The sequence below is a fragment of the Sander lucioperca genome, chromosome 8 (genome assembly GCF_008315115.2).
Source record: "Sander lucioperca isolate FBNREF2018 chromosome 8, SLUC_FBN_1.2, whole genome shotgun sequence".
NCBI lineage: Eukaryota > Metazoa > Chordata > Actinopteri > Perciformes > Percidae > Sander > Sander lucioperca.
The window spans coordinates 41646642-41663847 of record NC_050180.1 but is presented as its reverse complement, the minus strand read 5'-3'; the positions used below and the strand labels follow the sequence as shown (position 1 = coordinate 41663847).

Sequence of the window (17206 nt, the reverse complement as noted above, 5' to 3'; positions counted from 1 at the left end):
GTACCTGGTAATGGAGTGGCAGCTGCTGTGGGTACTTCTGCAGGTTGCAGACGGCCACGGCCAGCTGGTCCTGTCTGCAGGTCAGCTGCAGCGGAGACGCTCGCACCGTGTCGCAGTACGGCGTCACCGAGTGTCGCCTGCAAACACAAACGCAACACTAAAAGCCTTTTCTCAGATCTAATGATCGGAGTTGAACTTCTTCAGCTTTACGTTTGATCTTGAAGCTTTCTGAGAATGATTTATGTATCATCTGCTCCAGCTTTTCCAACGTTTCAGACACAGATATGGTGATAATAACGGTCCAAAATGATGTGGAAACAGACACAAAACTACCACAAAGGGAGACACAAAGAGACGCAAAATGGACGGGACAATTGCATTTTGCCCCCCACCAAATACGCACACCTAATCCTTCCACAAACCGAGGGAAATCGGACTCTGTATCAGCAGTTAATCAGATAACCAGTTAACCCTTGTGTTGTCTTCCATTCGACCGTGCAACTCTATGTTTTTCTGGGTTGAAATTTCTCCATTTTAATGTTATTTTTCGACACTTTTCTTGACGTTTTTGTCGATTTTATTCAAATGTTTTTGTCACTGTTTTTTCTCAATTTTTTAGCGTTTTATTAATTTTGTTTTTGTCAATTTTTTTTTTTTACAAGTTTTTGGTCGCTTTTTCCAATGTTTTTTTCACTTTTCCCCCAATTTTTTGTCATTTTTTAAAATTTATTTATTTATTTTTTTTTAAAGGTTTTTGTCACCTTTGCCAATGTTTTTTATGATTTTTTTAAAAAACTTTTCCCGATTTTTTTTGGTCACTTTTTTCAGCGTTTAAAAAAAATAAATGTTTTTTTGTTGATTTTTTTTCCTGCGTTTTTGTAGGGATAAAGATCTGGGATGGAGACAACGAGTCCGCTAGGGCTGCTAGAGTGAATATTCTCTGAGGTGATGGGAGTTATTGTGAGTGTTTAGGGTTACGTCAGGTGACCTCTGCCTCTGTCGGTCCATCCAGAACTTGCAGCTCTTCATGACGAAGTCGCAGCCGAGGCCGTGGCCCCAGTCCAGCCGCTGCGCCAGGCTGTAGTTGGCCCGGTACCAGCCGCTGTCCTCCATGATGGCCAGCGTGAGCCGGGAGAACACCCGGTTCTGGGTGTGGGAGCCCGTCATCGCCTCGTTCTGAGGGACCAAGAGAAAAGGAGGAGAAAAAGAAAGACGAATGAATGAATATTTTCATGTCTGGCTGCTTACACGGCCCATCCATTACAGGGTTAATTAGACCCATTTTAAAGACAACTTTTGGGGGCTTTTCCCTTTATTTGACAGTGACAGTGGATAGACATGGCATGCAGCAAAGGGCCGCAGGTCGGATTCGAACCCTGGCCGCTGCAAAGGACTCAGCCTACATAGGGCGCGCTATTACTGGGTGAGCTAGAGGGCGCCCCACAGACACATTTTAAATAAACACTTTCCTAGTGCTGACACAAAGTATGTACATAAAGGGTACACATATAATGTTTACAATTCAGCTAGGGCTGGGCAATATATCTATATCATATCCACATCGATATATCTAAGTCTAAAACTACTTTTGAACGTACACGTTCCACCAAAACAAGTTCCTTCCCCGAGGTTATTTTGCAGCAGCCCCCTTCCGCAACTCAACACCGCCCAAGACGATTGTGATTGGTTTAAAGGGGTGATAGAATGATTATATAGGGTATTTCACACTGTTCCTTGAGGTCTCCTAATAGGGTATGTAACATTGGTTGGGCCCGGGTGCTATTCTATGGGCCTTTATGTGTCCCTGTGTTTTGGCCCTATTTGGAACGACAGCGTTTCTTCCAAATATCTCATGAATATTTAGATGAGCTGCGCGCTGATTGGTTGAGTGAACCACATACACATACATTGGAGACGAGACAGCAGGTCTTATATTTCAGACAATGCAATGTTGCGTTACTAAATTCACTTCTGAGACTATTTTTATGCGAGAAATCAACTATATAAAGCTCAAATATGGGCCGTTTTATGAAAATTGATGGCTAATTGCAAATTTGGTAAGACGTGTCGGACTTCAGGAGGTCCACACAGTCGGACGAGACAGCGGCAGCCCGCTGTGCTCCATACCCAGGAGAAAGTCACAGTTTCTGGGTTACTGGACTACCAGGGCTCGGGGCTCCGCGGAGCTGGCCGGCTGCCAGCATAACTAGAGTATATTTACAGTTTGAATTTTGTGACGCCTTTTATATTGCAGCTACCCCAAGGTCTTACAAAGCTACAGCTTGTGTCCGATTTCAATTTTATGCATTTTTGTGAATACGAGGGGTTTCGTTAGCTGCTACTGTCCCTCCAATCCTATGGGTAAAGATCGCGGCTAGCTGCAGGCCCTGGAGCTCACATCAGGGCCTCGGCATTTGGTAGTCCAGTATCCCAGAAACAGTGACTTTGCGCGGGAATGGAGCGCCGCGGGCTGCCGGCCGTGACGGAGATCCAGCTAGCTCACAGCGAGCCGGAGTCTATGAAGTAGGACACGCCGGGCGTTGAGGCAGCACCGGCCGCTGTCAAGTAGCCTGCTGAGCTCCTGCTGGACTGCGACACACAGTCGGACAACATTTGCAATTAGCCATCAATTTTCGTAAAACGGCACATATTTGACCTCTACATAGTTGACTTCTCGCATTAAAAAGTTTTTTTAAAAAGAATTTAGTGATGAAATAGCAGATGAACAATGTATACAATTTCTGAGATCTGTGCGACCTATTCAGAAGACTACCTGATCTCAGATCAGTGGTGTAGTCTATGTAAATGTTGGGGCGTGACAAAGGTAGAGACCAGAGTCAAATGAGGAGGAGCCGCCGAGTTGACATCAACTCGGCGGTTAGTTGAGATTCGCCCGTTTTCAGAGGCAGTTCCAAATTGTGAGATTTGCAGAGGAAAGAGGTGTCACTGGGATTTTTAACTTCTGTGTATGTCCAGAGCACGTTTTTCTCCCATCCAGGAATGCTGTGTGGACTAGCCAGACCTTCCTCCGCAGCACTGTGGAGGAAGGTCTGGCTAGGAGAGACTAATATAGCGATGGTATATAAAATATATATATATATATATATAGATATAAAAGGATATACAGTATATACACACACACACACACGATATATTGTGCAGCCCTGTTCAGAAGCTAAAGCCCCCCAGAGGGGAGATGTGATTACCTCCAGCAGTCTCTTCTCCCAGTGGTTGAGCTCGGTCCCCGTCCCGCCCTGGTTCTCCAGCTCCATCCCCTCCAGGATGGGACAGTTAAAATGTCTCCGGGCCTCCTCCTGGAAACCAAAACAGGATGAGGATCAACAGCTCCCCGTTGTCTCCATCAGAATGAACCAGCACGTTGTTTGCTCTACGGCTGCACCATATCAGGGAAATATGCCTTGTTGGGTATCACGTTAACGATATAACTGGTGATAAATAAACAGATATTAAAGCAGGCGAGTCAAACTCAACGTCTCTAAAATGCCACGCTGGAAAATATGAATCATATAAAGGGCCAGACATGTAGAGTTTATTAATATGATTTTATTTCATCAAAAAAGTCAAATATCTCTGACTGTATTACTGCATGTTGCTTTTTTCCGTGTGTGTGTGTGTCTGTGTGTGTGCGCGTGTCCGTGTGTGTGTGCGCTTGTGTCTCGGTGTGTGTGTGTCTGTCTGTCTGTCTGTGTGTGTGTGTGTCCGTGTGTGTGTGTGTCTGTGATTTTTGTTGCCTTTTCTAACTTTTTTGTAGCTTTCTCCAACGTTTTTGTCACTTTTATTTTTTAATTTGTCATTTTTTTCAACATTTTTGTTGCTTTTTAAGACTTTTTTTTCCAGGTTTTTTTTCCCCAACTTTTGGTGCATTTTTAAACTCTCTGTTTCTGGGGGAATTTCTGAGTCTCAATGTTGGCAAATCTGCCACATTCTGCTTTGAGTGTCATGTAATTACAGTTTGACAGTTTGAATTTCTGGCATTTATGGTTTGGTGCACATCTAGTCAAAATCAAAAGTCAAAAACAGCGACAAAAACGCTAAAAAAAAAAGCAGAAAAAATTATGGAAATAGCGGCAAAAATGTCCCAAAAAAGGCGCCCAAACGTTAAAAAAAAAAAACACCAAGAATAAAGGAAAAAGCAACATAAACTAGGTGCCAAAAATCAAGGTTAAAGGCCAAAATTTACGGTGAACCTTAACTTGATGTGAGGGCCAGATCAAAGTTTGGGAGGGGCCGTGTTCGGGCCACGGGCCTCCAGTTTAACACCTGTGTATTAAAGTGTTCTCAGTGTATTCTGATAAAACACAACAAACTGCTCGTTGAGTTTAAAACTAATGAAAGGAAATCATTTCCAACTTTCTTTTATTGAACTAACTGAACATTGAGTTGAGTATAAAAGGCAGCACCTGTGTAATTTTTTGCTGATATTTTCTCTCAACTAACAGAAAAATCGAAGAGTTTCTTTGGCGATGTGTTTATAGCAGCAGTTGATATCGCGATGATGATGAAAAACGATATATTGTGCAGCTGTAGTTTTCTCTACTGATTCTTTAAGTCCTAACCCTGGTGTTGTCTATCCCCGTCGGCAACTTTTAGTTTTTCTGGGTCAAAATGTACCGTTTTGGTCCCGATGGTTTTGTCACTTTTTTCGACATTATTTAGTCACATTCTCCCGATGTTTTTGAAGCTTTTTTTCAATGTTTTATGTCACTCTTTCCGATGTTTTTGTCTGTACTTTTCTGCGTTTTTTTTATGGGACATTTCTGTTGGTTATTTGTGACGTTTTTGAAACTTTTTCTGACATTTCTGTCACTTTTTTCAACGTTATTTTATAAAAAAAAAAAAATTCAAATGCTATAAAATTGAATAAAACACCCAAATTCAATGAAAGCAGCTGATCATTTAGAGCAAGGGGGTAAAACTCAACGTCACTACAGGCCACACTGGAACATGAGAATCACATCCAGGGCCAGACATGTAGAGGTTAGGACATGCTTTTATTTAAGAGAAAAAGTCAAATATCTGTGACTGTATTACTGCATGTCTCATATAATATTCTCACTCACAGTTTGGTCCACATAAAGCCCCAAAAAGAATAACCAACCAAGAATAGCCATAATAGAAAAGATCGCAAAAGCAACCAAACCTATTGAGAACTAGAGATGTTCCTCCGATACTGCCTAAAACGCTGGTATCAGTATCGGGAAGTACTGGAGTTAATGCACCGATCAGATATCACGTCATAAAGGCCTAAAGAAAATCTACGTTGAAGTAGTTTATTTATGTTATTTTTCGTTATAACTGACTGTCAAACTGGAGAATAACAGAAAGTTCTGTGGCGTTCATTGTTTGTGTTTCACAAAGAGTTTAACCTGAGCCAGACCGACAACAAAGATAGAAATAATATCACATCTATACAGAGATAGTAGTATACAGCTGTTATACATCATATCATCATACAGAGATAGTAGTATATACTTGTTAAAACATAATAAAATATGAGACACACTGGTATCGGATCGGTACTCTGTATCGGCCGATACCGAATCGGTATCGGGAAGCAAAAAAATGGTATTGGACCATCTCTATTGAGAACCTAAATTGATGTGTGGGCCAGATCAAAATCTGCAAGGGGCCGAGTTTGACACATGTGATTTAGAGCGTTGTATGGAACCATCCACGTTTTTATTTTTTTTTGACAATTTGGTTGAAAGAAACACAAAATTCTGATAAAGAAACTCTTTCAAAAACGGGTCAAATTAGACCCGAGGACAACAGCAGGTTAATGTCACACGCACAGAACAACGGTACCTATAGCAAAGTCAAGATACACATAAATGCCAAAACTAATAGGAGTTGTCCCGGTCCTTTCCCCTTCTAGGGTTCACCACTTATTCAATTGGAGGTTCTCCGTCCCGTGTTATCGCTCTGTTGGAGCCCCCTCCCCCCTTCACAAACTGTTATTTCCAGAGTTTGGCTGCGAGACGTTCTGCTCAGTGATTGGTTCTCACCACGACTCGGGGAGTGACCAGGACGTGCACCTGGTGTCGCACCATCAGTCCTCCCCTGATGTCCCACAGCCGGCCGACCGGCCGGATCACAGCCTCGCTCCACTGGTACAGACCCAGGCTACACACACACACACACACACACACACAGAGACACAAACACACACACACACACACACACACACACGTCAACAGAGATATTGAACTGTGAAAATCAGCGGACCGGAGCCGTTAAAATCATGGGCGCACCCTGCTGAGCTGTACTCACGTCTCGTTGAAGGCGGGCAGGCCGCTGGCGAAGCGAGGAGTCAGAGGTTTGCCGTCATCGTCGTGGTAGAAGGCAAACAGACCCGCTGAGAACCCCTGGAGGACACACGGAGAGAGAGAATACATGTACACGTTTACATCCACACACACACACACACACACATTCTGTTCTCAACAGGGTGAACACTACGCTCACACCTGTGCTTAAAGTGGCCAAATTTCAAACCGCAATCAATTCATCTCACTCGCTTGTGTTTACCAGAGTTGTGCTCAGAAGAAGTTTTAGGGCGTTTTCACACCTGAAAGTCCGGACCAAGGTTCATGTTTTTGTTCCATTGTCTACATTTGATCCGGTAAGTTTTGGTTTCACACTGCAGTTATGCAAGCACACTAAAGATCTCTACGTGACAAAACTATGTCCTGCCGTCAACACATACGTGAGCTGCGTCTCCCGACAGTTGTAACCGATTGGTCTGTAGACGGGCTTCCCCGTCCTCTCGTATCCTCTCTCTGTCTGAGTTTTTGGCGGCTCTTTTTGTTCTGTTGCATTGTTGAGAAGCGAGACACGGGAACTTTACTTGGGGTTTGAGGAGCTGCAGCATTTATTCAGAGACTAACGGAAACCTACGCTGTACATTTACTACCACTTAACAAGTAAACTGCTGATGGATTCTCTGCTCTGACAGCTGACAGCTGTCTGCTCTGAGCACATTCACCGTCACTCTCTCTCTCACATACACGTAAGCACCGAGCTGTTCCTTAAGGAGCTTCCTCGGTCTTATGAAACGATGATAGCCTGCCAGAGCTTCCTGTAACTGGTCCGAACCATCCAAAAAGTGTTTTCATACTGCTTCATACCGTTTTGAGTCGTCTTTCCACTTTTCCAATCACAACTTTAGTTTTGGTCAAAATAATAATAAACACATAGTTTACCGATTTACATGTGAACATATCTTGGCTCTATACACACTAAAAGCACTGATTATTTACATGGGGTCTGGTAGGTTTAGCGTTAGCAACACACACACACACACACACACACACACACACACACACACACACACGTTTCACTATCTTTGTGGGGACCCGTCCTTGACATAATGCATTCCCTAGCCCCTTAACCAAGTCTTAACCCTCAAACAGACCTTTAACCTTGTGGGGTCCAGCATTTTGGCCCCACAAAGCTGTCGGGACCCCACAAGTATACTGGACTCCCGGTTTTTGGACCCCACGAATATACAACAAGAACACACACACACACACACACACACACACACACACACACACACACACACACACACACACACTAAAAAAGCCACAGAAGATTGAAAGAAAGCTGTTCTGCACGGACCAGAGCGTGGATGATCTCATGTTTGACGGTGGAGAGCATCCCTTCAAACTCCTGAGGCAGAGAGGAGATCATAGCCGGACACAGGTTGGCGTAGCCGGCAATTGGTCTGGAGGACACACATTGGGTGGGGGGGGGGAGGGTATCATGACAAGTCACACAATCCTGTTTGTGCAGATGATGCAGTTATATCTTCCTGCTGATTCTTGTACTTTGGTTGCCATGAGTATATACATTTTTGTTGCTTTTTCCAACTTTTTTTGTGGCCTTCTCAGACATTTTTGTCACTTAAAAAAACAAAAACAACTTAGTTTTTTTTGTGTGACCACACAGCCGACTCACAGTTTTCACAGCCTGACTATGAAAATCTGCTTCTGGGGGAAAATTTATCGAAGTCGACAAATCTGCTAAATTCTGCCTACGAGTGTTGTGTCATTTCAGTTTGAAAACATTTCCTGTGTTTTTGGTTGAGGCGAACAACTAGACACACACACACACACACACACACACACACACACACACACACACACATACACACACACACACACGTGTGGGCGTGTCTTGACAGTTACTAGGTAAAAATAAAAAAATAACAAATAAAAAAGTTAGCTCTATACTCTAAGTTATAAATATTTTGTGTGACACGACAAACTGAACCAGAGTAACATTGTGTCCCCCCCCCCCCACCACCACCTGTCCAGCTCCGCCTCCAGCTGGCAGTACGCAGCGTAGGCCACGATGTTCTCCTGCCCACAGCGCTCCGTGGTGATGCCGCTGACGTAGAGCACGAAGTCGGAGCCTTCCACTCCGGGGCCATCCGGGGGCCCCACGGGGCCGCACGACTTCCCCGACTCACTGCACACCTTGCATTGCTGCGAGGGAAATACAAAGACAGCGGACAAAGAGACTGTTTACATGGTCATCTGTGAGGGTCACGAAATACAGAAGATTACAGCTGCAAAGATTTATCAATCAGTGAAATATTTAGTTCAATGTTGGGTGTAACATTGGGTTTAACATTTCTTACTACTCTTTTTATTATTATATTTACTGGTTTTTTTTCAAAAATAAACGCTTAAATAATGTTACGGAAATGTCCTATTTTCAGTGGATTTTTTAATTTTTTAAACTTTATTTAACATGATCGTAGACGTTGGAATATGGGGCTAAAAGAAATAAGAAATCTCAAATGAATCGTAATCGCAATATCTGATAGAAACTACGGAGAAATAAAGTCGTAAAAACTTTAGAAAAAGTTTGAATAATATCGTGAAATAAAGTCGTAAAAATGTTTGAAAAAGTTGGAATATTACGGGGAAATAAAGTCGTAAAAACGTTTGAAAAAAGTTGGAATATTACGGAGAAATAAAGTTGTAAAAATGTTTGAAAAAGTTGGAATATTACAGAGAAATAAAGTCGTAAAAATGTTTGAAAAAGTTGGAATATTACGGGGAAATAAAGTCGTAAAAACGTTTGAAAAAAGTTGGAATATTACGGAGAAATAAAGTTGTAAAAATGTTTGAAAAAGTTGGAATATTACAGAGAAATAAAGTCGTAAAAATGTTTGAAAAAGTTGGAATATTACGGGGAAATAAAGTCATAAAAACGTTCAAAAAAAGTTGGAATATTACAGAGAAATAAAGTCATAAAATCGTTAAGAAAAAGTTGGAATATTAGGGAGAAATAAAGTCATAAAAACGTTTGAAAAAGTTGGAATATTACGGAGAAATAAAGTTGTACAAACTTAATAAGTTGGAGTATTACGAGGCTACGAGCTAGTGCATTACGACTTGGATATTTGCTTTAAAGAGCAAGAAGTGAAGGCAGTTTTTCTTTAGTTTGTTGCTTTCCTGACCTGCAGGTGGTGCTGTGGTACGACGACGGGGCCGCACCGCGTGATGTCGGCGCAGGCGTCCTGGCAGTAGCGATGAGGGTCATCTCTCTTCCTCAGGTACTGGTTGGTTGAACATTGTCTGGGACGACGGAGACAACAAGTACTGACGTTCACTAACTCGGCACTAACTCGAGTTTCAGCACCCTGACTTCATCATAACCAACAAACATTTGTTAAGTCTTGCACCTTAAAGTAGTGACAAATCTTAGAGCAACTACAGGAAGGTTTCTTAAGATCCACATTCCCACATTTCCATGCGTCGTATATAGTCTGGTGTGTGGGAACATTTTGGATTTCATGTTACCTATGGTGACAGCGGTAATAAAACAATAGATAGAACTGCCACTGTGTGCATGTATTGTGCAACATGCATTCAATATGCTAATTTTAGCTATATATCATATGCTGAAGTAGGGCTGGGTGATAAAACGATCTCGATATGGGATCGCAATAAAATTCCGGTTGATAACGATGATTAAGTTGGACATATTTTACTCGATTTGGATAGATCTAACAGCCTATCACACAGCAGAAATAAATGCCATTCCATTTCAGAAGGTGGCGGTATTGTGCACCAAAAGTTGTTTGCTTACGTCAATAGAAGAAGAAGTTTTTGGCTTGCCCATCAAAGTACACGCCCATTTCCTACGCAGAGCATTGTTTGAGCTACCGGCGGTGAAGAAATGAGTGGAACCGAGGGGCACGGGCATGAAAGCGACGGTGAAAGTGAACTTGCATCATCATCCAAAGCTGAGGAAATTGTTGACAAAAAAGGTAACAGTCAATATAAACGTCAATTATATGGAAGTGGTTTGGATATCTCAAAAGCGACGAAGCACAGATTAACACAGTCTGCAAAATATGCCGTCGGTCGGTGTCGACCAAGACGGGAAACACAACCAATCTTTTCTGTCAGTTGAAAAGGTCCCATTCCAGCGAACACAGGGTTTGAGAATGCGGGCCCATGTTAACGTTAGTCTGCTACCAACGTCCTAGTGGTTATCCTGCTGTTAGCAGCACTAGCGGGGCTGAAAAACAACAACCAATGGTGTCGTGTTTTGCGACCATTGCCCCATATGAAAAGTGAACGTGATAGTAGTCACAGCTTTTAGTTTGATTTACATTATTTGCATTGACATTACTAACTTGTACTGTTTTGTTAAGGCAGATAAAGCATGTTTGCAAAGTGAAATGTTTACATTTAGATGTTATTCAATATATTCTTTTAATCACACAATATATTCTAAACCAAGCCGTGTTTGCACAGTTCAATGTTACATTATGTTATTCTATTTTTTATGTTAATCAACTATATTCTAAAGTTTAACTAATGAACCCTCTGGTTTCTTCAGGCTTCCGTCATTATCAGGATACTCTTCAACCTGGCAGCATTATCAAATTATATATCGTGATAAATATCGATATTGATCAACATAGAAAAAATTATCGTGATCATATTTTTTGCCATATCGCCCAGCGCTATGCTTAAGTATATTTCTGGAGTGTTAAATATTAAAAGATAAAATAACAAGAACCGTACAGAACCGAAAACCGTGACCGTAAGACAGTGATACGAACCGAACCGTGGATTTTGTGAACCGTACCACCCCTAGGCCCTACATGGCATAAAACTGCATTGTGTATCAGACAGATAAGCAGACAGACAGTTGAAGTTACGAGAACAGACGAGGAAGTTGCACCACACAGAGGCCCCGACCTTGCCGTGTGTGTGTGTGTGTGTGTGTGTGTGTGTGTGTGTGTGTGTGTGTGTGTGTCTGTGTGTGTGAAGATAACAGTTTCTGCCTAGAAACAAGAAGAGACCTTCCTGTGAGGGGGGAATAAAAGCTTAAGGGAGAGAACAGATCGGGGTCTCGCTTCAGAGGACAACTTGGTGGACCGAGCCTTGACTTCATGTCTGTTGCTAGGGAAACTTAGTCTCTGTTTGTGAACCCACAGCTGTGTTGTAACTCTCATGCTGGACTCAGTAAACTTTGCTTAACTGAACTCTTCGTCCCAGATTGATCCTTGTGTTCTGGTAAACTTAAGTCCGTGTGAAAGAAGGCGCAGGAATTAGATAACTGGAGTCAGATTAGACTGGCCTCAGGGCCTTTTCGGACAAATTCCCCCTACATTATACTGTAGCAGCCTGGTGTCGTCTTCAGGCGATTTGATAAGAGGTAAAGACAGTAACATGTTAGTTACGGCCGTGCATAATGCCGATATAGCGAGGAGGCGCTGGCTGGCTGAGCATTCATTCATTCATTCACACACACACTGCGTCTATCGTCACTCGTCAGTCCGTTTTGTGTGTCTGCAGCGAAAAAGTTACGTCTGAATCAACTTTCGGAGAAATGCGAACCTGCTGTGGACGTCATGTAACGTTAACCCGCTATCAGACGCGGCGTGCGAGTGCTGTAACGTTACTGCAAAAACATTTTTAACATTACGAAGGTTAAAAAAAACCTGTCTTGTTCGGACAGATCTGCCCCCACCGCTAAAAAATAATCCCAAAGAAACACTGGGACGGAGATAAGTTCTGCTACTGGAGATCAAACTCGCTGTTTAAAAATGAAAAGTGTAGTTGTGTAGCTGTAGCCTGAAACTTTGCGATGGGTCACACACCTGCTGAGCAGTACGGGCCCCACCCTGCGCCTCACACTGAAGGCCCTCTGCAGGTAGTCGATGGCCGGAGGAAACAGCTTATCCTGAGGAGAAAACACACACAACCAGTGGTTGGAAGAAGTATTCAGATACCGTACTGCAGTAAAAGTACTAATAGCACACTGTGATAATACTCTGTTATAAGTTAAAGTCCTAGAGTGGAAATGTTCCTTCAGTAAATGTCTGTAAGTATCAGTATCAGTCTCCCATTGTAGAAAGAGTAAAGGATCCAACCAGTTGTGTGTGTAATGGTCTAATCATCTCAGCGTGACTTGTAGCCGTTATATTGTCGGCTAGTTTACTTTAGAATCAAACATCAGATTTTATAAACTACATGTGTTCTGTGAGCAGTAATCTTAATGTGTAAAGTAACTAGTAACTAAAGCTGTAACAGATGAATGTAGTGGAGTAACTAAAGTAACTAGTAACTAAAGCTGTAACAGATGAATGTAGTGGAGTAACTAAAGTAACTAGTAACTAAAGCTGTAACAGATGAATGTAGTGGAGTAACTAAAGTAACTAGTAACTAAAGCTGTAACAGATGAATGTAGTGGAGTAAAAAGTACAATATTTCTCTCTGAAATGTAGCGCAGTAGAAGTAGAAAGTGGCATGAAAAGAAAAGACTCAAATGAAGTACAAGTACCTCAACATTTGGTACTGAAGTACGGTACTGGAGTAGATGTACTTAGTTACATTACACCATCACCTGCACGAGCGAGCAGTCCAGGAAACAAGCGGGGAAAAAAAAGAAAATCACACGGCTCCCTCCCTCCCTAGCCCGGGCTAACGGGGCTCCCTCCTTCCCCTGCCCAAGCCTCATCGCTACCTGGATGTGTGACGGCTAGACGAAAACAAGGGGACACGCCGAATCTCTAGGTGAGCCTTAGCCGAGCCGAGCTTACAGTTGAATAAAGTTGTGGGGAACCAAGCAATCAGTCCTTTCTGAACAGACTCGGGCTCCAAACGGGCACTGCACTCGTATTTGGAGTCCTGCATTGTTTACTTGCACGTTAACTTGCAAGCCATCTTGTTCCCTGTCTTTGCTGATTCTTTTCTGTGTTTTTTTGGTGCATCACCGTCACCAGTAGATATATCGGCATTCATCTGTGTGCACGAGACGCACAACATTGGGACTCACTCATACGTTTCAGTAAAGTTAGTCATCTTATGATTCTATGACTTGTTGTGTAGGCTTTAAGCTCTCGGGCGTTCCTCACCTTCACCAGTCTCCTCTTGTCTGCAGGAAGCCTGCGGAGAGAGCAGAAAGTGGGAACAACTGGCGCTTAATTCAAAAGATAAACTATCAAATGTGCAGCTTTAGAAGTTGTCTCAGCGGCTGCGGTACTTACTGGTCAACACTGTAGTCGTAGATGATCTTGATCTTCAGCTGAAGGTTGTCGGGGGAGCTCCTCTTCGTCAGGCGCTCAGGCTTCAAGTATACGTGATGGACGAGCTAAAAGAAGATGAGAAAACACAACACATTCACACAGCTTGAGGCTGGGCGTTAGAGATAGAACTTACACTTAGCTGAAACTAAGACACACAGACAGACACACACACACACACACGTATACACAGACACACACAACACACACACGTATACACAGACACACACACACGTATACACACACACACGTATATACAGACACACACATATACACACACAGACACACACACATACGCACGTATACACAGACACACACACACACACACACACACACACACACACAGACAGACAGACACACACGTATACAGACACACGTATACACACACACACACACACGTATATACAGACACACACATATACACACACAGACACACACACACACACTTAGCTAGTTTAGTCTTATACAACAGTCCTTTAATAAATCCTCCTTCAATGGTTTCATACTTTTCAACAACAACAAAAAACATTCCACAGGATGTATTTTGGCGCTTTTTAGTGCTAAAATGCATCTTTTTGTTAATGTTAGATTTGCAAAGACAGCGCTTTTATTCTGAAGAAAACTAGCCGGAAGTCATATTTTGTTGTTGCTAGGGGAACACAGGCAAAGCTGAACCGTTATACTGAAGATTCAAGGAATGAATACATGGAAGTAACGTTACATATATTGTGATTATTGCTATCAAACACAGTCAACATTAAGTAGTAGCCTCGTGTTATACGTTTAACATACAGTAAAGTAGTTTGTTCAAGAGACTTTACTGTCATTGTATAAACACAACGTTGGTGTCAATCAGTGCAACAGCAGTAAATACATACATAAAATCAAGATAAAAAACTAATAAAAAGATTTAAAAAACACAAATAAAAAGGCATTGCACCTGGTAACCGTATGAACATTTGCAGAGTTTAAAGTGTTAAAGTGCTTAGTCCTTAACAGCTACAGCTTAGCCCACAATATAAACGGATACGTTAAGTAGCCGCTACAGCTAGCGTGCTAGCTAGCTTCTCCCGTCCGCAGCTAACTAAACTTCACTGTCGTCGCCGTAACGTTAGCTGTATGTCTTCTAGCCTCAACCGTCCGCTGCCATAGTACTCAGCTAACGTTAGCTGTATCCCTTCTAGCCTCAACCGTCCGCTGCCATAGTACTCAGCTAACGTTAGCTGTATCCCTTCTAGCCTCAACCGTCCGCTGCCATAGAGCTACAGCTAGCTAAAGTTAGCTTGGTTTGGGGCTTACCTCTTCGGGAGGCGGGACCCGGTGTTTGCACGGTCCATGGCAACTCACTGACACAGCCAGGATGGAGAAGACGAGGACAGGGCCGAGGAACCGGGATACGGACGGCTTGCCACCCCCGCTCAGCCTCGGCTCCATCCTCCGATGCGGAGCGGGGCTCGGCAGCCCGACGTCAACAGAACCTCCGCCGGCCCGGTCCCCTCGGTGCTCGTGTCATTCATCGCTTGCAGGGTGAATCAGAACATATTTCGCATCCCCGCAAAAACAAAAAGCATCCGAGGGGAGGTTAAATCTGAAGAGAAGAGACAGCAGTGGAGGCAGAAGATACACCGGGCGAGATTTATCCTGACAGCTGGTGTGTTGCTCCGAAGATCGTCTGTTACAAAGATGACTCACTCAAGAGGAAAATGTCAGCGCAGAACTCCAAAGATCGTCTAATAACTCGAGGACTCACCCACAGACTGTTGTTGTGCCCGGGAGGGGAAGTAGTTGTCTGACACAGACACGCACGCACGCACGTACGCACGCACAGACACACACACGCACAGGCACACGGACGCACGCACACACAGACACACGTATACACAGACACACACACACACACACACACACACACACACACATATACACACATGCACACGCACACACATTTATACACGCACACACACACACACACACACAAACACACACACACATACACACAGACACACACACACACACACACACATACATACATACATACACACACATCCACACACAGACACACATACACACATACACACACACACATGTATACACACATGCACACGCACACACATTTATACACACACACACACACACACACACACAGTCACACACAGACACAAACACACACACACACACACATGCATACACACACATCCACACACAGAGACACATGGATACAGACACAGACACACACACATATACACATGCACACGCACACAAGTATACACACAGAAACACACACACACACTGCTTGTGGTGATTTAGTTGAGTTGAACACACATTGATTTATGAACACGTTCCATGGCCATATATAAACAAGTTGAAGGCTTTTTTTCAAATTGTATTTTACTTTAATTTATTTTATTTCCCACTTGCTTTTTCTGGAAGTCAGTAAATCCCATGTATTTTCTCTGTAAAGATTGAGAGTGTCTAAACCCTCCGAGGTAGACTGAGCTGTGAGGTTGTATAACGAAGGTTTCTGCTCCTGTAGAAGACACAAGTCTGTATTCAATTAAACACAGGTTTCACTCACCGTGTCATGGAGAAGTACTACACTACCCACAATCCTAAGCGTAACGGTGATGTCTCTGATTGGTGCTTGCTGTTACCATGGGAATGTTTACCGAACCATCGAATGTGTTGTGTCTGTGTGTGTGTGTGTGTGTGTGTGTGTGTGTGTGTGTGTGTGTGTGTGTGTGTGTGTGTGTGTGTGTGTGTGTGTTTGTGTGTGTGTGAGTCTGTGTGTGTGTGTGTGTGTGTGTGTTTGTGTGTGAATCTGTGTGTGTGTGTGTGTGTGTGTGTGTGTGTGTGTGTGTGTGTGTGTGTGTGTAGAAGAATGCATTTTATTGTCACTATACACATGTACAACAAGATTAAAAGCAACTTCTTTTCCACTGCCAACATGTACGTAAGAGAAATGTAACAACATGGAATAAAATAAGTAGTGCAAAAAAAGGGGGGGAGGGGTAAGGTGCACAGTTCTGAGACGCTATATACATATTAAAAAAATGAAATAAAAAAATAGATATGGTTTTATATACAGTGTGATATGCAGTGTGGATTAGTGAGATTGCACTGTATACATATATTGCACAGTAATGAAATTGCACAGTATTATCAATATTATCTATAGTGTTAAATATTTCATATTGCACAGTAGGTGGGTAGAAGAAAGTCCGGGGGTCGGGGGGGTTAGACTGTGAAGTCAGTGCATGTGTGAGTTCAGAGTGGTTAGAAACTGTCCTGTAGCGCCTCCCTGAGGGCAGCGGGTCAATCAGATCAGAGCAGGGTGGGAGCTGTCCGTGGTGATGTTTTCAGCTCTGCTGAGGCAGCGGGAGGTGTACATGTCCATCAGGGAGGGGAGAGAGCTGCCTTAACTACTCTCTGGAGCCTCTCCCTGTCTGTCACGGTGCAGCTGCCGTACCATACTGTTGTACGGTACGTCAGCAGGCTCTCGATAGAAGAACGGTAGAAGGTCAGCAGCTTGTGCTTCCTGAGGACCCTCAGGAAGTGTAGCCGCTGTTGAGCCTTCTTCATGACCGCTGTGATGTAGTCTGTCCAGGAGATGTCAGCAGAGATAAGGAT

General features: G+C 43.2%; 1 protein-coding gene across 2 annotated transcripts in view; it reads right to left on the bottom strand.

Annotated features, from left to right (window-relative positions):
- Positions 1–15355, bottom strand: part of lmln (leishmanolysin-like (metallopeptidase M8 family)) — a 22339-nt gene extending 6984 nt beyond the window's left edge. For both annotated transcript variants that reach the window (XR_004898145.1, XM_031295030.2), the window contains exons 1-12: positions 14879–15355; positions 13544–13647; positions 13412–13442; positions 12155–12237; positions 9494–9611; positions 8332–8510; positions 7642–7747; positions 6292–6386; positions 6027–6144; positions 3207–3314; positions 989–1176; positions 5–137 (exon numbers count right to left, since the gene is read on the bottom strand). Coding sequence is in view for 1 of the 2 variants with exons in the window: in XM_031295030.2 (XP_031150890.1) it covers positions 5–137; positions 989–1176; positions 3207–3314; positions 6027–6144; positions 6292–6386; positions 7642–7747; positions 8332–8510; positions 9494–9611; positions 12155–12237; positions 13412–13442; positions 13544–13647; positions 14879–15013 (1398 nt within the window). In the remaining variant the exon portion in view is untranslated. The remainder of the gene's footprint in view (positions 1–4; positions 138–988; positions 1177–3206; positions 3315–6026; positions 6145–6291; positions 6387–7641; positions 7748–8331; positions 8511–9493; positions 9612–12154; positions 12238–13411; positions 13443–13543; positions 13648–14878) is intronic.
- Positions 15356–17206: the final 1851 nt, after the last annotated feature.